At 53.8% G+C, this 18,824-nt stretch overlaps 2 protein-coding genes across 2 annotated transcripts in view; one reads left to right on the top strand and one right to left on the bottom strand.

The window, feature by feature from the left end:
- The window catches only part of FYCO1 (FYVE and coiled-coil domain autophagy adaptor 1), a 73,530-nt gene that overhangs the window by 34,640 nt on the left and 20,066 nt on the right, over nucleotides 1-18,824 (top strand). Inside the window, 3 exon segments of the mRNA XM_027587782.2 lie at nucleotides 415-564; nucleotides 1,309-1,520; nucleotides 4,295-4,433. Of these exon segments, the coding sequence (XP_027443583.2) occupies nucleotides 415-564; nucleotides 1,309-1,520; nucleotides 4,295-4,433 (501 nt within the window).
- On the bottom strand, nucleotides 9,624-15,175 carry CXCR6 (C-X-C motif chemokine receptor 6). The gene is made up of 2 exons (XM_027587786.2): nucleotides 15,074-15,175; nucleotides 9,624-11,539 (listed from the first exon to the last, which is right to left on the bottom strand). The coding sequence occupies exon 2, from the start codon at nucleotides 11,525-11,527 to the stop codon at nucleotides 10,493-10,495; it is 1,035 nt and encodes a 344-aa protein (XP_027443587.1). The 5' UTR covers nucleotides 11,528-11,539; nucleotides 15,074-15,175; the 3' UTR covers nucleotides 9,624-10,492.

Raw genomic sequence — 18,824 nt, 5'->3', positions numbered from 1 at the left:
GCATAAACACATAAAGGTTCCTGAACACGTTTAAGTTTTCTGTGGGCAGTACCTTCGTGGTCCTCGGGCTCCCAGCACTCAGGCTGTCATGTAACCGTGACAGCCTGTTACAGCTTCCACTCCAGGCGACCATGCGCACTGTCGTGTGGACACCTAGCAGTGTGTGACCCTCATAGGCGTACATACATCATGGGCGTACTCTGCCTTCACACGCATGCCATCAGCTGAGTCTAGGGCTAAAGCCAGGGACGGACAAGGCCTGGGACGGACGAGGCCTAGAGTGGGGGTGTTTCCAAGTAAAGTAAATTTTCCTTCCGTGTCTAGGGAAATTTGGAATCAGGCTTTGGAAATGAATCGGAGACCATCCTGTTGTTTTCACGGATTCTTCCTTTTTCTAATGTGGCTCTGTCTCAGGGACAAGGATGCTCTCTGGCAGAAATCAGATGCCCTGGAATTCCAACAGAAGCTCAGTGCTGAGGAGAGGTGGCTTGGAGACCCGGAGGCGAGCCACTGTCAGGACTGCAAGCGAGAGTTCAGCTGGATGGTGCGGCGACATCACTGCAGGTCGGTGGGTGGAACCCAGAGCCAGAGCGAAGGTGCTAAAGCAGGCACCGCCGGCAGGCATGGGCCCCGCCGCTGTCTGGGAAGAGCACATTGCCATTTGGTCCTAAGGGGACCAGGCGAGGGGGTGTATTAGGCAGGGTCCTAGCAGGACATGTGGGGATCCCTGAAGGGGAAGAGGGTTTGATACAGGGGTATGGGCTGAGTCAAGGGGACCCACAGGGCTGTGGAGCACCCAGAGACCAGCAACCCTTGGCCTCCCTCAGCCTGCAGGGACCAGAGGGAAAGCGGCATTACTGAAGCCGAGGGAGAGCGGGGGCGGAGGCTTGGCTGGGGGAACGTGCACAGCAGAGACTCTCCTAGGGCCCAAAGAAGGGTAGGCAAAATAAATCTTGGTTGGGGCCAAGGCAGATGGAATATCGTCATCACAGGCCCAGGTGGGTCTCTGGTCCCTTAGAGCCTCAGCCCCTGAGGCATGGAATGTACCCCTGTGTTGTTGTGGCAGAGAAGGTGGACTCAGCCACATACTTTATCCCCCTGCCTCCCAGGACGTTGGGAAATAAAACCTTTTCTCCCAGTGGCCGTATCAAGATGGCTTTATTGAAATCTTATCAGATTGACCACAAGGCCACACTCCTCAGTGGGGGCAGAGCCAAGTCTGAAGAGAGCCACGTGGCATCTAGAGCCCAGTGCAGATCACAAGACCCGCGGTGCATCACCCTCACAGCCCGTCTCGTTTCACCCCAGGGTCTGTGGCCGTATCTTCTGTTATTACTGCTGCAACAACTACGTCCTGACCAAGCGCAGTGGCAAGAAGGAGCGCTGCTGCCGAGCCTGCTTCCGGAAGTTCAGTGATGGCCCTGCATCGCCTGACAGCGCCAGCTCCGGCACCAGCCAGGGGGAGCCCAGCCCTGCAGTGTCGCCAGCCCACACTGGGCCCCAGGCTGCCAGAGGCCAAGGTTGGGCTCCTGCTCCTGCCCTCTGTCTTCTTAGGTGCCACCCCCCCGCCCCAATCACCACTACCCCAGTGTGGCCAGTTAGCTGTAACAGGCTGAATTCAAGGTTTTCTAAACTTAGGCATTAAAGAGGTGCTAAAAATGTATTGCACCAATTTGAGACTTTCTTTTTTATGTAATGAGGCTTGAAAGAGAATTGAAAAGGGAATACCTTTCTCCTGGTATGATTCAGTGTTATTTAATGCGAGGTCTGTGTACCTCTTAACTTACATGCTACCAGTGGAATGTACCCCACACCTTGGAAAATACTGTTTCCCGAGCCTCAGCCCCAATACCTAACCCTTCTACCAAAGTAACCAAAGGCCAAAAGTTGTATGTGGAAATGACCACATCCTTCACCTTCTCCCTGTGGCTCACACTGTCTCTCAGTGACCAAGGAGGATGTATTCTCCTCATCCTTTCACTCTGCTCAGTTAGAGGAAGTGGGATCTGGTTCCTGCACTTCCTGCTCCAAGCACAGTCCTGCAGAGCAGGCCACGCTGTCCTCTCATGGACCAGACTGTGGATGTAGAATACCAAGGGGGGGCAGAGTCGAGATGGCGGGGTCTCGTCTTTGCTCAAGCGTCACCACCTTCTGCAGCCCGTTCCTATGAACTCTTCCTTGGCCTCTGCCTGGATGCAGTTCAGCCAGCCTTCAGAGATACTTTTAGCTCCGCTTTTGTTTGACTGGATCATCAAGGAAGTTGCCAGGCCCCATTATTTATATTTGGTACAAAGAACTGCTCAGGGATGGTGGGATGTACTGGGCATAGCATTCCTGTATCTTCTTCAAACGCATTTAAAATTCTTTTTTTAATTCTTAAGTTTTGAGAGTCCTTTATATATTCTGGATAGAAGTTATTTATCACATACGTGTTTTACAAGTACCTTTTTCCCAATCAAAAATCTCTTTTCACTTTCTTAAAAAGAGCAAAAATCTTCTTCAAAATGCAGAAGGTTTTAGTTTTGATGAAGTCCATTCCATTTTTTTCCCCTTACAGATCAACTTTTTTTCTTTTCTTTTGGTATCCTATCTATCTTTGCTTAACCCAAAGACACAAAGATCTTCTCCTGTTTTCTTCTAAAAATTACATAGTTTAGGTCTTTGATCCATTTTTAGTTAAACTTTTGTAAATACCACAAGCTGTGCATAGAGATTCATTTTTTTGGCATATGGTTGTCCAGTTGTCCCAACACCATTGGTTGAAAGTCTGTTCTTTTCTCATAGAATTGCCTTTGCACCTTTGTCAAAACTCAGTGGAGTCTGTGTCTGGAATTTCTCTCCTATTCCATTTATCCACGTGCCTTTTCTCTCACCAATACCACACGGTTGAGATCACCGTGGTTTTCTAATGAGCCTTTAAATCAGGTCGAGCAGGTCGTCTAATTTTGTTCTTTATCAAAGTGTTGGCTATTCTAGGTGTTTTTGCTTATCCATATAAACTTTAGAATTAACGTCAATTTCTATAAGAAATCCTGGTGAAATTTTGATTGGGATCACATTGAGTCTCTAGATCGAGTTGGGGAGAGCTGACATGTTAACAAAATTGAATCTTCCAATCCATGAACATGGTATAGCTCTCCATTTAAGTCTTCTTTGATTTCTCTCCTGATGCTCATTGTCCCTTCCTTCCTGTGCTTCCTTCCTTCCCTCTGCCAGCCTCAGAAGGCAGGTTCAGAAGCGTGGCTGGGCATATGGAAAGAAACCAGTCCTTGGTCCTGTTTTTCAGCCTGTGTCTCCAGCCCTCCATTACGTGGACCTCAGACAAGAGGGAGGATGTTCCATCTAAAGCATGGCCTGTCCCAGGAGCCCTGCGGCGGGGCCAGCTGGGAACTTGTAGCCCGCATGAACTGTTCTTGGTAAACCATCCAGGACGCTCCCCTGCCCTGACTGGCAGGTGTTACAGCGAAGACAGAGGGTGGCACTGTGCCAGAGTACTGAGGTCACTTGTTTTGATTTCTGACATTTCCTGTCCCCTTGTCGGTCTGCATTTCTTTCTGTCTTTCCTTCTCTCTGCCTTTCTTTCACCTCAGGCCTACCGTCACATTTTTCATGACATAGGCAAGAGAGTACTTGCGGGTGGATGACCGGCACAGGAGTGCCCATCCAGCCTCCTTCCTCCTGAGTGGCCTGCAGAGTGAGACACCAGGCCCCGGGGCAGAAGCACAGTGGTCGCTGCCACCTTAAGCAGAGGGAGGTTCTTCCCCATCCCCCAGTGGATGGAGGTGAAAATGCAGGTCAGACAGAATCCTGGTGGATGGAGGTGAAAATGCAGGTCAGACAGAATCTTGGTTCAAAAAGGCACGAACGTCGTGTCTGTGTCTCAGGGAGCAAGACTCAGCAGCACAGAAGTGTGTTTACTCTTTTTTTAGGTTCCTGCCTGATAAGGATTTGACGGGTTTTTTTTTCTTCTTCTTCTTCTTCTAAATAAGAGGCCTCAGAGAATATGTAAGAGCTTGAAATCTCTTTAAGGCCCAACTGAGGAACCAACAAGAGAAATCTTGTAGGTTGCGTGTGCAGTTTTACCTGTAGTCCCCGCTGCTTTTCTGGAATGTCCTGGCAGCCATTTCTCTCGCACCCAGACAGAACAGCTGTAGGTCGAGTGGGCCCTGAGGGCGAGTCTTGGTGGCCCATCCTGCCCAGCAGCAGCCCCTCACTTCCCGGCGCGCCCTCCCCATCCTGCGCATCACTGTGTGTGTCTCTTCTCTCCCCATCTGCCTCTGTGGCCCGGGTGTAGACGCTGACTGCAGGCCGCCAGACGATGCCGTGTTTGACATCATCACAGATGAGGAGCTGTGCCAGATCCAGGAGTCCGGCTCCTCCTTGCCTGAAACACCCACCGAAACTGACTCCCTCGACCCAAACTTGCCCGAACAGTGAGTAGACCTCGCCTTTATTTCCTGCGTGCTCCCCCGAGTGCTGGGTCCTTGTGCCTTCTGATTAAAGGACCGGGAAAGTGAGACTTTGGAAGCAGGATTGGCCGACTGTGTTTAAGGCAAAGTGCCTCAGAACAGTGCTCGGAACCGTTCTGGAGACTGGAAGGCCAAGGTCAGGGTGTTGGCAGGGTGGGCTTCTCTTGGTGCCTCTCTCCTTGGCTTGCCGAGGGCCGCCCGCTCTCTGCCTCTTCACACCCTCGCCCGGCTGTGCGTGCATGCCCCGGCGTCTCTGTGTCCTGACAGCCCTTTCATCCTTACCCCCTGCTGGCCCACTCATCTGTTTTCCAACAAGATTTGTGAGGAATGAAATGACCACACAAAGTGCCACCACATTGGAACGTCGAGTCGAGTTTGTTCCCCGGGGACCTGTAGGGAGAGGCCAAGCCCCTCCCCCGCCACCCTGCTCCCCACAGCAGCCTTGCTCAGCGTCTCTCAGCCTCTGGTGTTCGGGCCTGAATGCAGTTTCTATAGCAAAGCACCCACTGTTCAAAAGCCAAGAAAGAATTTACCCACTTTCCCTCCAGTTGGGGAGTTTCGTGATGCTCCTGCCAACACCCACATTGAGATCTCTGTCCCTTTCTTCCTGCCCAGAATTCAGCAAGGCTGGAATTAATCAGCAGGTGTCTGCTGTGTGGGAGGAGGAGATATATTTAATCCTCATGAAGCTCTCAGGGCAGGACAGTTTAGGCTTAAGTGTACCCCTCCGCTCTCCCCTGTTCTCTGACGAGCGGGTGACTGAACTCCCATTGTTGTGGCCTCACAGAGAGCGCCAACACGATCATCCAGCCCATCAGGCCCTGCACACTGTTGCTTCCTCGGCTTTGGACCTTGCCTTTTCCTTCCTGGAGCCCCCTGCCTCCCCTTCTGAAGCACCCGCTGACCACACAGCCCGCAGTGTTCTCCCGAGGGCCTGCTCTGTTCCAGCAGCACTGAGGCAGTCTTCCACCATCACCTGGCCACCGTACCCCCTGCCGGGTGGGTAGGTGGTAAGGGGAGCATGGCTGGAGCCTCAGTGACCCCCTGCAGCTCTCTCCCTCCCTCACCCCTCCCCTGTCCCAGTAAGAACAAAAACAGAAGGCGCTCTGACCGCTGACAAATATCTGTGTTTCGGTCCTGGGAAATCAGGAAGTGTTCCAGGGAAAGGAAACGGCCAGCGTGCTGGCCTGCAGCCTCCAGGGTGGATCCGGGCCTGGCAGTTGGGAGCCCACGGTCCCTGCACTCCGTCTGTTGGGGGAGGAGCCTGCCCTCACAGTCAGCTAAGGGCCTGCACCCTCACACACCATCTTTGCACGTTAGAGAAGACCCAAGCGTCTCTAGTAGTTCTCTCATACGTTCTTTTGCTTCCTGAGTTTAAGACCAATCCGAAACACCAGGACTCTGAGAAAACGTGAGCTGTCTAGAGCCCTGGATTTGTGTAAGCCTCCCTGACGGGAAACTTTGAGAAAGAAATGAGCAAGTCCAAAGTAAGAAGGGAGCCAGAAGGGATTAAGCGCCATGTGTGTCCAGATCCCTGAAGGAAAGAAGGCTGCTTGGCAGCAGTGCTGTTGAAAGCAACTCTGTCAGGCCCCTTCCCTGTGCCGGTCACTTCTACATGTGGCCTCGCTCAGTCCCCGCCCAACCCTTCCAGGCATAGGAGCTAAAGCTGCGGAAGCCTCCAGAGGCCAGAGAAGCCACTCCAGGTCACGTGGCTGTAAGTGTCAGTGCTAGGCTTTGAGCCCAGAGCCCTTCCCTCCGTCCACAGGCTGCAGGTTCGTTCTGAAGAGTTCAGTTCTCTTCTCTGGGTCCCACCTCCCCATTTGCACATCAGAAGCCTGCCCGCCCTCCCCTGCCCCATGTCCCCTCCTCCCCACATGGACACATTCTTAGGCTAATGAAGTTGTCTGCCTCGCCCCTCCTGGCACAGGGAAGGGACAGGGAGAGGTCCCCACACCCTTGAGCAACTGCCCACCGCCCCCCCCCCCGCCCCCGACGTGGTTCAGAGCTAAGATGGTGGTAAGAAACAGAAGCACAGCCCCTTCACCTGGGGAGAAAAGACGGCATTCTTCAGAGCCCTCCAGACATGCCTGTTGGCACCTGCTCCCCACACTCATCCAGGCCCACCCCAAGCCTTCTCCATGGACCAAGTGTCCATCTGTGCTCGGGACTGAGGTGGCAGGCAGAGACAGAACGCTCTCGTCAGTCAGTAGCAGGGCTGGGCCTTGGGTCCCTTGGCCGCTGCTCAGCTTCCACCCAGGCCTGGCCTCCCCTTGTGGTTACCGGACAAACGGACCGTATGACGTCAAGTGCTGAGCCCCGGGCCTGGCGCCTGGGAAGCCTTCCATGGAGGCACACTGTGTCTGTGATGCTCTGCATGCATTGTGGTGTCAGGGGCTGAGCTGTGTCCTGTACCTTGTCTCTAGTACCCCGGTCCTTCTCCAAGGAAGACCACGCGGATGCCCAGTGATACTGAGCCAAACTCGTAGAGACTGTCCCTGCGCCTTCGAGCCCCTTTGCCAGTAATTGCTTCATGACTGGCCCTTCGTGGTCACAGTGCTTTGCAGGGGCAATGGTGGGTTTGTCACCAGCCAGGAGATGTGATGCCTGCATCTCAGAAACAACACGAGAACAGGATATGGTAAGGATGGTTAAGGTTAGAAAGCCGCCTTGTGCTTGGGGTAACCCAACATCTCCCCCTTGATGATGACTCCAGAGCTGGCATGTACCTCGAGTCCATCAGCTGCAGGAGCCCTCCGTTGGCCAGCAGAGAGAGAGGCTGCTCCCTGGAGGCCTAGCCCTCGCTCCGCTGTGTGAGCTTCGGCAGGTATTCATCTCTCTGAACAAGTTGCCTCACCTGAAAAATGGGGATGATAGTGCGAGGCCTCCCACCGAACGGTTTTGGGAGTTACCCCAGACCGTGGAGGCCTGGGCCCCCGGAACGGGCCCTGCCTGGAGGGGCCCTTGGTGGGGAAGGTCAGAGCGAGCGCCCCCTCCACTCCTGGACCCCGTGCTCCCTGCCCTTTCCCCTCCCCGCGGCCCACAGGGGCAGCTCCAGCCCTTTCTTCCTATAGCCCCTGTGCCTCAGTCCCGAATGCCTACTGAAGTCACCTGGGCTTCTGGCTCCCAGGCAGCCCCTGGAATCGGGGTCCCCCTGTGCTCACCGCGTCTCAGACAGTGTGGCCGTCCAGGGCCTCAAACCGCGCCCCCACACACCTGTACCCCATCATGGGCTGGTGTGTATGAGCAGAGTCAAGGGGAGGAGCCCAGCAGGGTTGAGGCTGGGAACTTGCCCTTTATGGGGCTGTTATGTGGACAGAACAAAGTCAAGACATAACAGCGCTCTGTAACCTCTGTGCACTGTGCCCGCCTCTGTTGGCGGTAATGCTGTGTATGCAGGGAAGGCTTGGGAAAATATCTACTCTCGGGTGTAGCAGATAAGGGCCCAGAGATACAGGGACAATGAGTGACCGAGGATACAGAGAAGGTAAAGGAAGATCCCATGGCTGTGCCGTCCTGGGCTTTCCTAAGCTGTAGAAGGACGGGCACAGCGTTTCCGCAGGGAGCCTAGAGAGCAGGCGTGTAACACAGGCCCGGGGTGGGACATGGCCTGATGGGTGCCCGGTCTTGTTTGGCTCAGCCTGGCAGGCACCTGGTTAGGGGGAAGCCAGCGACCCCCGCAGCTGCCCCTCTGTTGCCGTGGCCAGGCAGCCCCCAGCTTGGCCCTCCTAGTGCACTGTCCAGGCCTCATGAGCAGTCCTGGAGGGAGGGTGTGGTCGGGTGTGGATGCCGTACCAGGCTTGGGGAGGCTGAGTGGCTTGCCCAAGGATGCACAGAGCTGGAGCAGTCACTGAGCCAGCATCTGAGTGACCGCAGGGCCCCTGGCTGCCTGCCTTCTCACATCCTCCTTTCCAGGTAGGGCCTCTGTCTCGTTTTGTGGAAGCCCGGGGCTGGTGGCCTCGCTAGCAGAAGTGCTGACCCTCAAGATGAACCCACAAAGGATGGTGACAGAAACTCCCACTTTGAGGCCAGTTTTTTTTTCCTGGTTTTTTTGTGTGTGTTTTTGTTTGTTTTGTATTTGAAGCCAATTTAAAGACGATGTAAGTCAGCCTTGTCACCGTAGAAAGGGCAGATTTTGTTGAGCAAGGAAGCTCTGGGTCCACGTGGCCTGGGTACCCTGGAAGCAACTGCTCTCGTGGGTGCATTTAGGCACGAGCGGGAGACAGTAGGGAGGGTCGTGTGGGCCTGCGCGGCTGGACCAGAGTGTAGGGGACGTGCCACACGACCCTGGAGGCACGGAGCACACCCTTCGCGCCTTGCCAGCTCACAAAGGACGACCCGCGGCCTCTGTGTGTCACTGGTTCTCGTGCTGCTGTTGCCATCCTTGCAGCCCTCCCCACGCCAGCCCCCGGAGGTGGGTCCCGTTGTGGCCCACGTTTCACCAAAACAAAAGAGGTGAAAGAGATTACCAACTGGTCTAGCCAACGAGTGAGAGCTGAGCCAGGATTCCCCTCCCGTCGGTCCGGACCCCAGAGCCACACTGCCAAGCCCCGTCTGGCCCACCGCCCGGTGCACTCGCTTTCACTGCTGGCGATCGGTTCTCTCCGTTTTGGTGAGTGGTTTTGTGAAGCGTGAGCCAAAAAGGCAACTTTACCTACTGAGCAGATTGCTAGGATCTAAGAAACATACTCAAGTGCCTGACATTTAGAATTGCCTCATCCTGTGACCATACTGAGGAGGTTACACAAATGTACTTCTCATTTTGGTCAGGAGGTTGAAAGCCACAGTGAAGGAGTGATCACTGGTATATTCCATTTCCTTGATAGAGCAGTTTGCAATTTTAACTTCCTATGCTCCGAGCCTATAAGTAATCACTTTTCGGTATATTCCAGGCATACCACATTAAAGTAGAAGGTGCCTGGGGCGCCTGGGTGGCTCAGTTGGTTAAGCGACTGCCTTCGGCTCAGGGCATCATCGTGGAGTCCCGGGATCGAGTTCCCTATCCGGCTCCCTGCTCAGTGGGGAGTCTGCTGCTCCCACGGATCCTCCCGCCTCTCATGCTCTCTCTGTCTCATTCTTTCTCTCTCAAATAAATAAGACCTTTGAAAAAAAAAAATAAAGTAGAATGTGCCTAAGGATAAACATAGTTTAGAGACTTTAAAAAGGTTTTATTTCTTCGTCATGAAAATCATATGCTGTTTGATACAGGCGTATTTGTATTCTATATATACTGATACATGATTATATGTGCGTTGAGTGTATCAGGCATTGGACAATTTAGTTTTTAAATGAGCAAACCCACCAAAGAATACATTTCAGAAATGCCGCTTAGATTCACGACCGTCTTAAACTCTGCTTTGCACATTTTCCCAGCGTTCTGTGGGCCCCTGGAGCCCGCAGCTAATTGGTCTGGGCCCATTCATGTTCCCTGGTGTTCCTCCTTCCAGGATTAATCAGAGAGAATATAAGCATCTCTCTATATAAAGGTGAGACACCCAGCCCCCAGGTGAGGCAGAGCCTGTTCTCATTTCTGTCAGGTGCCTGGTGGTTGAGGTCCCAGCCATGCGGCCCAGGACTCGCTTTCATGGCTGTTCTAATCTCCCTGCTTCCCAGTGACCAGAGGAGTCTTCTGAACTGGGGAGCCTGGAGTATCACCTGCCCTCAGCAGCTGTGTGGCCAGGCTCCCCTCTTCAGCGTTTAGTCCCAGTCCCCAGGAAGGAGAACCTAAGGTCTTAAGGGTCACACATCATTCCCTGGGAGCCAGCGTTCTTGGGGCTAGAGGAAGGAAAGCCCTTCCGGTTCTTAGAGCTTCCCCTCTCCCCGACGCACTGAGCTTTAGGCCTGGGGCTTCGAGAGGAGAGCAGAATGTGTTCATGCCCGAGAAGCAGCGTCACACACCAGCTACAGGGTGGGGTGACTTCTCCATGAGAAAGCGCAAGCCATAAACAAAGCCTCCCTCATCCCATCCAGAGCACACAGCCGTGCTCCTGCAAGCTCCTGAGCAGCTCTCCAAGCCCGGGCAAGGCCTACAGCTGGAACATGCTGGTGGCCTCCACGTTGTGACAGGCAGAATAGGTCTTGGAAGCATCCTCGGAAGACTTCCATTGAGTCGAGACCCCCAGGCAAGGGAGGCAGCCAATGTCCTTCATAAGTTTCCAGAAGTTCCTCCGAAACTTCAAGCCAACAAAGGCATAGAGCACAGGATTAAGGCAGGCCCGCAGGTAGGCGATGGCCTCTGTAACGACGATGGCATAGTGGAAGCTGGTCATCGTGGCGTACTCCCAGCTCGTGCTGCGGATGAGCTTCACAAGGTTGAAGGGCGTCTGGGTCAGCAGGAACACAGCCACCACCAGGAAGATGATCTTCAGAGACTTGTGCTTCTGGAAGCCTCGGGCATGAAGCAGGGTCTTGATGATGACTGAGTAGCACACCATCATGGCGAGCAGTGGCAGGAAGAACCCCAGTGTCATCTGGGTAGCAAGAACTACAGTGGAAATCTCCTCATTGTGATAACCACAGACGAGCTTGTCGAGATAATGGACGTTGCCGTAGATGATCTGTGGCAGGGAAACCAGCAGGGAGATCACCCAGATTAGCAAGCAGATGGCCTTGCCCCAGGCCATCCGCCTGGCCTGCTGGTTGTAGGCCTTGGTGGCCCGAACCACTGCAATGAAGCGGTCCATGGTGATGCAGGTGAGAATGAGCATGGACGTGTAGAAGTTCAAAGTGTAGATGCCCAGCAGGGTTTTACACACGACCTTGCCAAAGACCCACTCGTGGATGCTTGCGTAGGCCCAGAAGGGCAGAGTGCAGACAAACACCAGGTCAGCCAAGGGCAGGTTCATCAGGAACACATCCGTCAGGCTCTTCAGCTTCTGGTAGGAGATGTGTACGACCAGCACCAGTGAGTTACCCAGCAGGCCACAGATGAACACCACCAGGTACATGGAAGGCAGAAAGAACTTGCGGAACTCCAGGAAGCGTTTGTGCCCCTGGCTGCCGTCACTGGAAGTGTTGAAGAACCCTGGCTCCACGTAGTCGTTCTCCTCCGTGGCACACATTCTCGCGAACGTCTGGGAGGCAAACACAGGAATTACAGTCGGGGCCGAGGGGGACACCTTCTGTTCTCCTACAGTCCTGTTGCCCCACTTTTTAGGGGGCAGATAGTCATCTCCTGAACCCACCTACGTTCTGCTCAGTGACAGCACAGCCCAGTGTACTGGAGACAGCCAGTGCTGAGGGGTGGTTGCTCGGACAGGACGAGGGGCCCTTAATTAGCCCTAAAATCCTTTTTTTTTTTTTTTTAAGATTTTTTATTTATGAGAGAGAGTGCGTGCACAAGCGGGGGGAGGGGGAGAGGGAGAAGCAGGCTCCCTGCCGAGCAGGGGGCCCGATGCGGGGCTCAATCCCAGGACCCTGAGATCGTGACCTGAACCGAAGGCAGACGCTTAACCGACCGAGCCACCCAGGCGCCCCAATTAGCCCTAAAATCCCAAGGCTCTCACCCACCTGGGAGACAACACGTAACTCACCCCACACACAGTTCAGAAAATCCTGTGCTGACTGGTCTTGAAAGCAAAGGTCCCCATGTGGTAGAGTGGGGGTGTTGCCTTTCTGGAAGTATGGAATTGCTTTGTAGTGGGCAGGCCTGCCCTCGTCTGCCCATCCTGTGCCTCATTTTCTATTAAATTAGACCCCTGCTCTTTGTGGAAACTAAGGCGAAGTATCCGCCCCCTCTGGGAGGGGGGTGCATTGAGGAGACTTCTGGAGACCAGAAGGGGTTTGGGGGATGACCAGGACTTGTCTGCCTGGGTAGACAGTGCATCCTGTCTCTCCTTGCCCTCCACTGCCTAGATCTGGATGTGAGAGAAACCAGGCCCAGAAAGCACCAGGCTGGCCAGCCCCGTGGCGGAGCTGGCCACGGCCAGGGAATCAGGCAGCTGTCCTCACAGCCTGGCCCAGCCTGCCCCTTCATGCCTGGCACGCCCCATTCCACCACCACAGCCTGGTTTCTGGAAAACTTCCTCATCTTCGGGGACCTTTTAAAAGGAACACTTCCCCAGAAGGGAGCATTACTTTAGCTTGTATGACTGGCAGCTGAGGCCCAAGGGGTCTTCTTTTTAAAAATGGAAGATCTGGCTGAAATGGGATGCCAGATGGGTGGACTACTGCAGCGGGGCCAGGGGCCAGCCTTGCAGCGAGGCTTGTAGCAACAACCGAAGAGCTGCCTTTCCTGCCCGGGGCGCCCAGCCTTTCAAGGCCGTCCCTTCCCTCTGCCCCGTGACCGTGCCAAGGAGCACAGACAGAACATGAGGGTGAGGTACTGTGGTGTGGGAGCAGGGGCGGCTGTGGCAGGGTGCCAGGCCACTGACCTGCAGATAACTCAGCACACAGCGGCTCATTTCTGGTGACCCAGGGCCATATCCTGCTAATACCTTAAGAAGTCTCAAGAAAAACAGGCATTTGGTTTAGCGAAGTCAGAATGTCAACTGGCCATTCAAGGGCCTGTCCAAGGAGAGATCATGTCTCCTTTCGAATCTACACGAAGACTTCTTGTCCTGAGTGGAGATGGTATCAGCCCTGGCGCTGCCCCCTCGGTCCTCGTGGGGACAGGGCACGCTTTCTCTCCAGGGAAGGACCTCACCTCTGGGTTGAGACTACTCAGTGAAAGGTCCCTGCTCTTAGACTGCAAAATGTGAGATGTGGAAGGGCAAGGATAGGCCAGCCGTAGTCCTCAGGCCCCCCCCAGTGGGCTGCTGGGTTAAGTAGGTCAGAGGGGGGTGTGTATGTGGTGCTGCTTCACGCGGACACAAAAACATTCGCTTCATCACTTAGACTATGAAACGAGTGGCCTTGCTTTCCTTGAGAGTACTACCAGATCTCCATTATTAACTGCCTGACTCTTGCCTGTTTATAAGAAATCCTGTTAAAGCTGTTGCAGACATTAACACGTTTCCTCAAAGGGCCCGTGCAGATTCATTTGTAATCGGGTATGTTATGCTAACAGATTAGGACTGCACAGTTCTGTGCAGATAGAGTACTGAAAATTAGGTTCCCTCTGGGCTGCCTGGGTGGCGCAGTCGGGTTAAGCATCTGGCTCTTGGTTTTGGCTCAGGTTGCGATCTCAGGGTTGTGAGTCCGAGCCCCATGTCGGGCTCCCCGCTCAGTGTGGTGTCTGTTCGGGATTCTCTCTCCCTCTCCCTCTGCCCTTCCTCCCTGCTCATGTTGTCACTGTCACTATCTCTAAAATAAGTGGATAAGTCTTTTAAAAAAAAATTAGTTTCCCTTCTAGAAATGTTAAAATCACTCCTGTCTTTATCTTTTATAGCCAAAGTCCTATGTTGATTGATTGCAGTTTTTTAAAAAAGTTAATATATTCAACTTTGGAAGCAGTGTAAATGTCTGATAATAAATAAAGTAGCAAATTGCAATTCAAATATAAAATAGAAGATAACTCAAATGTTTAGGAAGTGCTTTAAATGATTCTGGAGAATGTACTACATTGACACGACCCCAGCAGTGGAAGCACAAAGTACATGTGCACAATTAGCTTTGGCTCTTGCTGTCACAGTGAGCACATGCCCAAAAGGATGTAAAATTGATCATGATTCTTAACTTTCCTCGATCGTAAACCCTTTTGAGAGTCTCCTAAAACCACAGACATTTTCCTCAGAAGTAATGTGCATACCTGCCTGCATTTCTGAGGGCTTGTGAGCCCTTTGAGTCCCTCTGCCACGTATTCTGTGGACCCTTGTTTAAGAATCCACGATGATGGCACGCCTGGGCGGCTTGGTCGGTTAAGCATCAGACTCTTGGTTTCGGCTCAGGATCCTGAGATCAGGCCCCACGTCGGGCTCTGCTGGGTGTGGGGAGCTTATGATTCTCTCTCTCCCTCTCTCTCTGCCCCTCCCCCCCAAAATTAAAAAAGAATCCACGATGAGCTATGTGATTTGATATGTATATATGTGTATATATATATATATTTTTTTTTTAAAGTAGGTTCCACATCCAACGTGGGACTTGAACTCATGACCCCGAGATCAAGAGTCGAATGTTCTACCAACTGAGCCAGTCAGCCCCCCCAATTTTGACTATTTTTTAAAACATAAAAAAAAAAAAACCGCCCAGAATTTATCAGCAGTTTGCCTCTAGCTGTGAAATTCAAGATGACTTAGTTCCCTTCTCCCTTTATGTTTTTCTACCTTTTCCGAAGTTTTTGCATTGGTGTATTGACTTACGTGGGGAGAAGAAACAAGAGAACTACCTGAGAGCCTGTGTTCTAAATTGTAACGCGAAAGAAATGAAAACCAAGAATCAGAGACTATTCGGCGGACAGATGTGGCCAGTGGCTAGACTCTCCCGTCTCCCGGGAGGACACTACCAATCCCATCAGCTTACGAGCACTTGCTCTGTGCCCAGAACCGGGCTAAGTCACTTCCCAGTTCTCGGGTCGTGGGGCAGAGGCAGAATTCGAACCGAGAGCAGCCGAGCTCTAAAGCCTGGGCATTTTACCCCACACTGCACCGCAGGCAGGGATCAGAGGACCCCAGCAACCTGAGGTTAGTACTTGCCTTTGAACTCTATAAACAAGAAGACAAATGACTCACCAGCGGAGAGGCTCTCTCAAGTTTGTCCCAGAAATGAGCTTGTTTGAAGCAGCAAGGTCTGCCTCTGTCTCTGTGTGATGTGGCCTGTGTTTCCGTTGACTGTCTTCTGAGAGCCCTTGGTTGGTGATCATAAGGGACCCAGCCCTACCCACCCCTGCCTTGTACATCAGAATCCACATGACCAGCCTGCACCCTTGTAATTTGGGGGTAAGAGATAGGAAGCGGTGGCTCTCATGTCCCGCACTCCCTGCTGGCTGGCCATGGACATAATCACTGGTCAGGACCTCAGGGGTTATTTGTAAACAAAGGGGGAGCAAGAAGTAGGTCTGGCTCAGGCAGCCCACTGAAGACAGCGGCATTTGTACCATTTCCTTCGCTAGTCATGTCTCTTCGGAGCCACCGGGGCCTGACCAATGCGAAGTCCGTGTTGTGGCCCGGGTTCGGGGTATGCGCGCAGATCCCACATGGTGATAGCCCCCGATCCTCACAGCAGCCCTGCAGAGTAGGTACTCTCCCCATTTTACAGATGAAAACACTGAGGGCCCCGGCTGAAATGACAGCCCCACGTGCACACAGCTAAAAACTGGCGCTTCCAGGAAACAAACCCAGGGCTCTGTCATTGCCAGAGTACCGGAGGGCTCCTAGGGGATGGATGGGTCAGCCAGGCGGCCTGACGCAGCCCTGCTGCCTAAACCCGCATGACTCGGAGTCCTCTGGTTCCCTGAGGCTGTCCCCACCGCTGGAACTCCCCAGATACGGACCACCTGGGGACAGCACAGTTCTAGTTGTCGGACTCCCTGACCCCGAAATGCTGACGCTTCTGGGGAAGAACACCCTGGGAGGCAGGAGCTGGAGGAGATGCCTGCCAGGCTCCCATTCCTGTGGGGAAGGGCTGCTGGGTAGAGGCATGGACTCCCATCTCTTCTTTCCCAGAAGCAGCTTCCCTCGTGCCCACTCACCGGGCCCCCCCTCCCCTGACTCTGCACCCCATTCAGCCCACTCCCCGTCACGGCTGGTGTGCGTCTGCTGGGCACAGCCGCTCCTGCGGCTCTTCCTGACGGCAGGGTGTCAGGCATTGGGAGCGGGGACCAGGCACGGCCCCAGGACCTAGGGACTAGCACTCAGTTCCACCGGGAGCCAGGCCCTGTGCCGGGTGCTTCCCACCTAGCTGTCCAGCCTTCCTTCTGTACAGATGAGTAAGCGGAAGGGTCGAGAGATGAGCTCGCTTGGCCAAGAGCACACACGTCCCTGGGGTCCCTCAGGATCCGTCCAGGTGCAGAACCCGTGCTCCCTACACCACTTGTTGAGCACGGAGCTCTCCCAGGGAGCCCTAGTAGAAGCTTTGAAGACCACTCGTGGATTTTCGAGGCTTTTCTGAACGGACTGGTTCAAACCCTTCCACCACACTGGTACAAATGAATGAGATGTTCCCTGAAGGCAGGAGCCGTGAGGCTCTCTAGAGTGTATGCCTCTAGACAGGTGGTGGGTGGACGCAGGGGCCGGTGGATGATGACAAGTGCACAAGTGCAGGGGAGGTGGGCCAAAGCACCCATCCTTTGAAAGAGATCTTTTAAGGTGAGACATCCCTTCAGAGCGAGCCAGCCTTTCATTTTGGAATCTCTTGTGCTTCGAGAGATGCACCTTTCCCAGGGACAAGTTAACTGTAGCATTTGGGACCAGTTTGTGGAGCAGGGAAGAGCCCGAGCCTTGTCAGACATGCTCACGCGGCCAGGCCCTTGTGTCTTGGAAGGAGAAGCACACTTGTACTCCATGGGAAGAAAGGGGCCTCGCCCTGGCCTCCTCCACGACTGTGTGCGGGCTAGCGGGAAGGGCGGGTTTGTGTGTCTGAGAAAGCACGGCTGCATTTGTCATCACCATTCTCCAGCGGAAAGTTCTCCAGGGAAAGACTTGCAGCCGGATTGGAGGAGGGAGCCACTCACCCTCTGGGGTCCAGAATCTTATTTCAGCCACTTTACAGAGTGCCAGTGGATCTTTTTATCTGCCAGTTTGTAGCGCTCCGTGTTTCAAAGGCATCACTTTTCTTTGAAACAAAATTCTGAACTTGCCAAGGGCAACGGCCCAATCACATGTCTTAGATTGCCCCTGGAATCCTTAAACATTTTCTAAACAGAACTGAGGGAAGGATAGACTAAGAAGCAACAGCCACGCCCGCTGCAGGTTTATCTTGGAAGTCATAGTGCGACGACCTGCTCACCGTTCCAGAACCCCTGCTGCTCCCAATCCAGAGCCCTGGGTGGAACGTCAATCCCAGGACCCAGGATTGAGGCAGTTCCTGCCGCAGGCAGAAGTCTCACTGCAAAGCACTGGTGGTCGATGGGGGCCGTGGAGGGTCAGTTAGGACCGAAAGCCTCAGAAAAAGAGCCCAACCAGAAGGCCTCTCCTTCTAGAGCCCGGGAGGCATGCCCAAGTGCTGCCCGGCCATTGGTTCTGAGGTCGGGCATGCAGGTTTGGGTAATTGTGGTCAGACCATGGTTACTAAGTAATCAAATCAAAATACCAGAAGTGCTCTTCATCACTCGGGGGTTTTTTTAGGCAAAAAGGAAGCCAATGACTGAAAGAAAAACTACCCGGAACTTACTTTTAATAGTTAAATCGGAAAATGCCCCCAGATCCCACAGAGAGTGGGCTCAGCACCACGTTCCGAGCCTGTGCCGCTCACGAGCACGGTCTGCGAGGCCAGACCTGTCCTGGGTCCGCGCCGCCCCACACAGTGGCCCTTGAGCCCCTGAGGTGTGGCCAGTGCCACCGAGGAGCCAAATTGTTGGTTTTTTTAAAAAATTGTGATGAATTTGAGTTCAAGTGGCCCCGTGAGGCCAGTGGTGGCTAAATTGGGCAGCGCACTGTAAACGTAGAGTCGTCTACTGACCACAGATAGAAGCTGGCCTGGGGACCCTGGGTAATGGGGGGAAGCAGCCTTTCTCAATGAGCTGCTTAGCAAGGCCGAGGAGCAGGTGGAGAGCTCTGAGGAAGGTGGTCGGCAAGACGCTCGGGCCACGTGGGCTTTTTAGGCATCCTTTCTTCCTCTGCCGATCCCAGCAGCCAGAGGATCTGCCCCCTGGGCAGCCTGCAGGACTGAGGTTGTACAGTAATTACATGAAAAAGCAGCTGAGGCATTTTGATTTGTGAGAGGAAGCTATTGTAGATTCCAGCCCTAGAGACCAAGTGGGGGGACTCCCCCCTCCCCGGTGACCCCTCATCCAGGCAGGCACTGGACTACACTGCTGGGGACTTCCTCACCGAACCGACACCTGTTTATTCTCACTTGGTTCTCAAGTGGAGCCTTGGTCATGTCCTGTGTTTGGGGGCATGTGGGACAGAAGGCCAGCTCACCATGGGGCACACAATCTGGACGTTGATTGAGCATAGACAGTGTGCAGGGCAGGGTCTCCGGGGATGCCAAGATGACCAGCCCCAGAGGGTGGAAGGAGTTAACAAACAGACGTGTACGCCTCAGGACAAGTTCAGCTCTCCTGACCACAGACTCAGGAACGGAAGCTCAGCAGGAAGGGGTGACATGACATCAGGGGTCACCATCGCCAGCAGGAGGCTCCCATGGCCGGAGCAAGCGGAGGAAGAAAGGGCGCTGTGGGCAGTCAGTGTGTCTCAACTTCGCAGGAAAACACCCCAGTGGCCGCAAAGGAAATGGTGCTGGCAGGAGAGAGGGTGCCCCCTAGCGGCCTTGCTTTTGTTCCCCTGTCCTTCCCAAGCTTGTTGGCCCTCCTCTGAACTA

The sequence above is a fragment of the Zalophus californianus genome, chromosome 1, assembly GCF_009762305.2.
Source record: "Zalophus californianus isolate mZalCal1 chromosome 1, mZalCal1.pri.v2, whole genome shotgun sequence".
NCBI lineage: Eukaryota > Metazoa > Chordata > Mammalia > Carnivora > Otariidae > Zalophus > Zalophus californianus.
The sequence above is the reverse complement of the archived record's forward strand: the minus strand, read 5'-3'. Positions and strand labels throughout refer to the sequence as shown.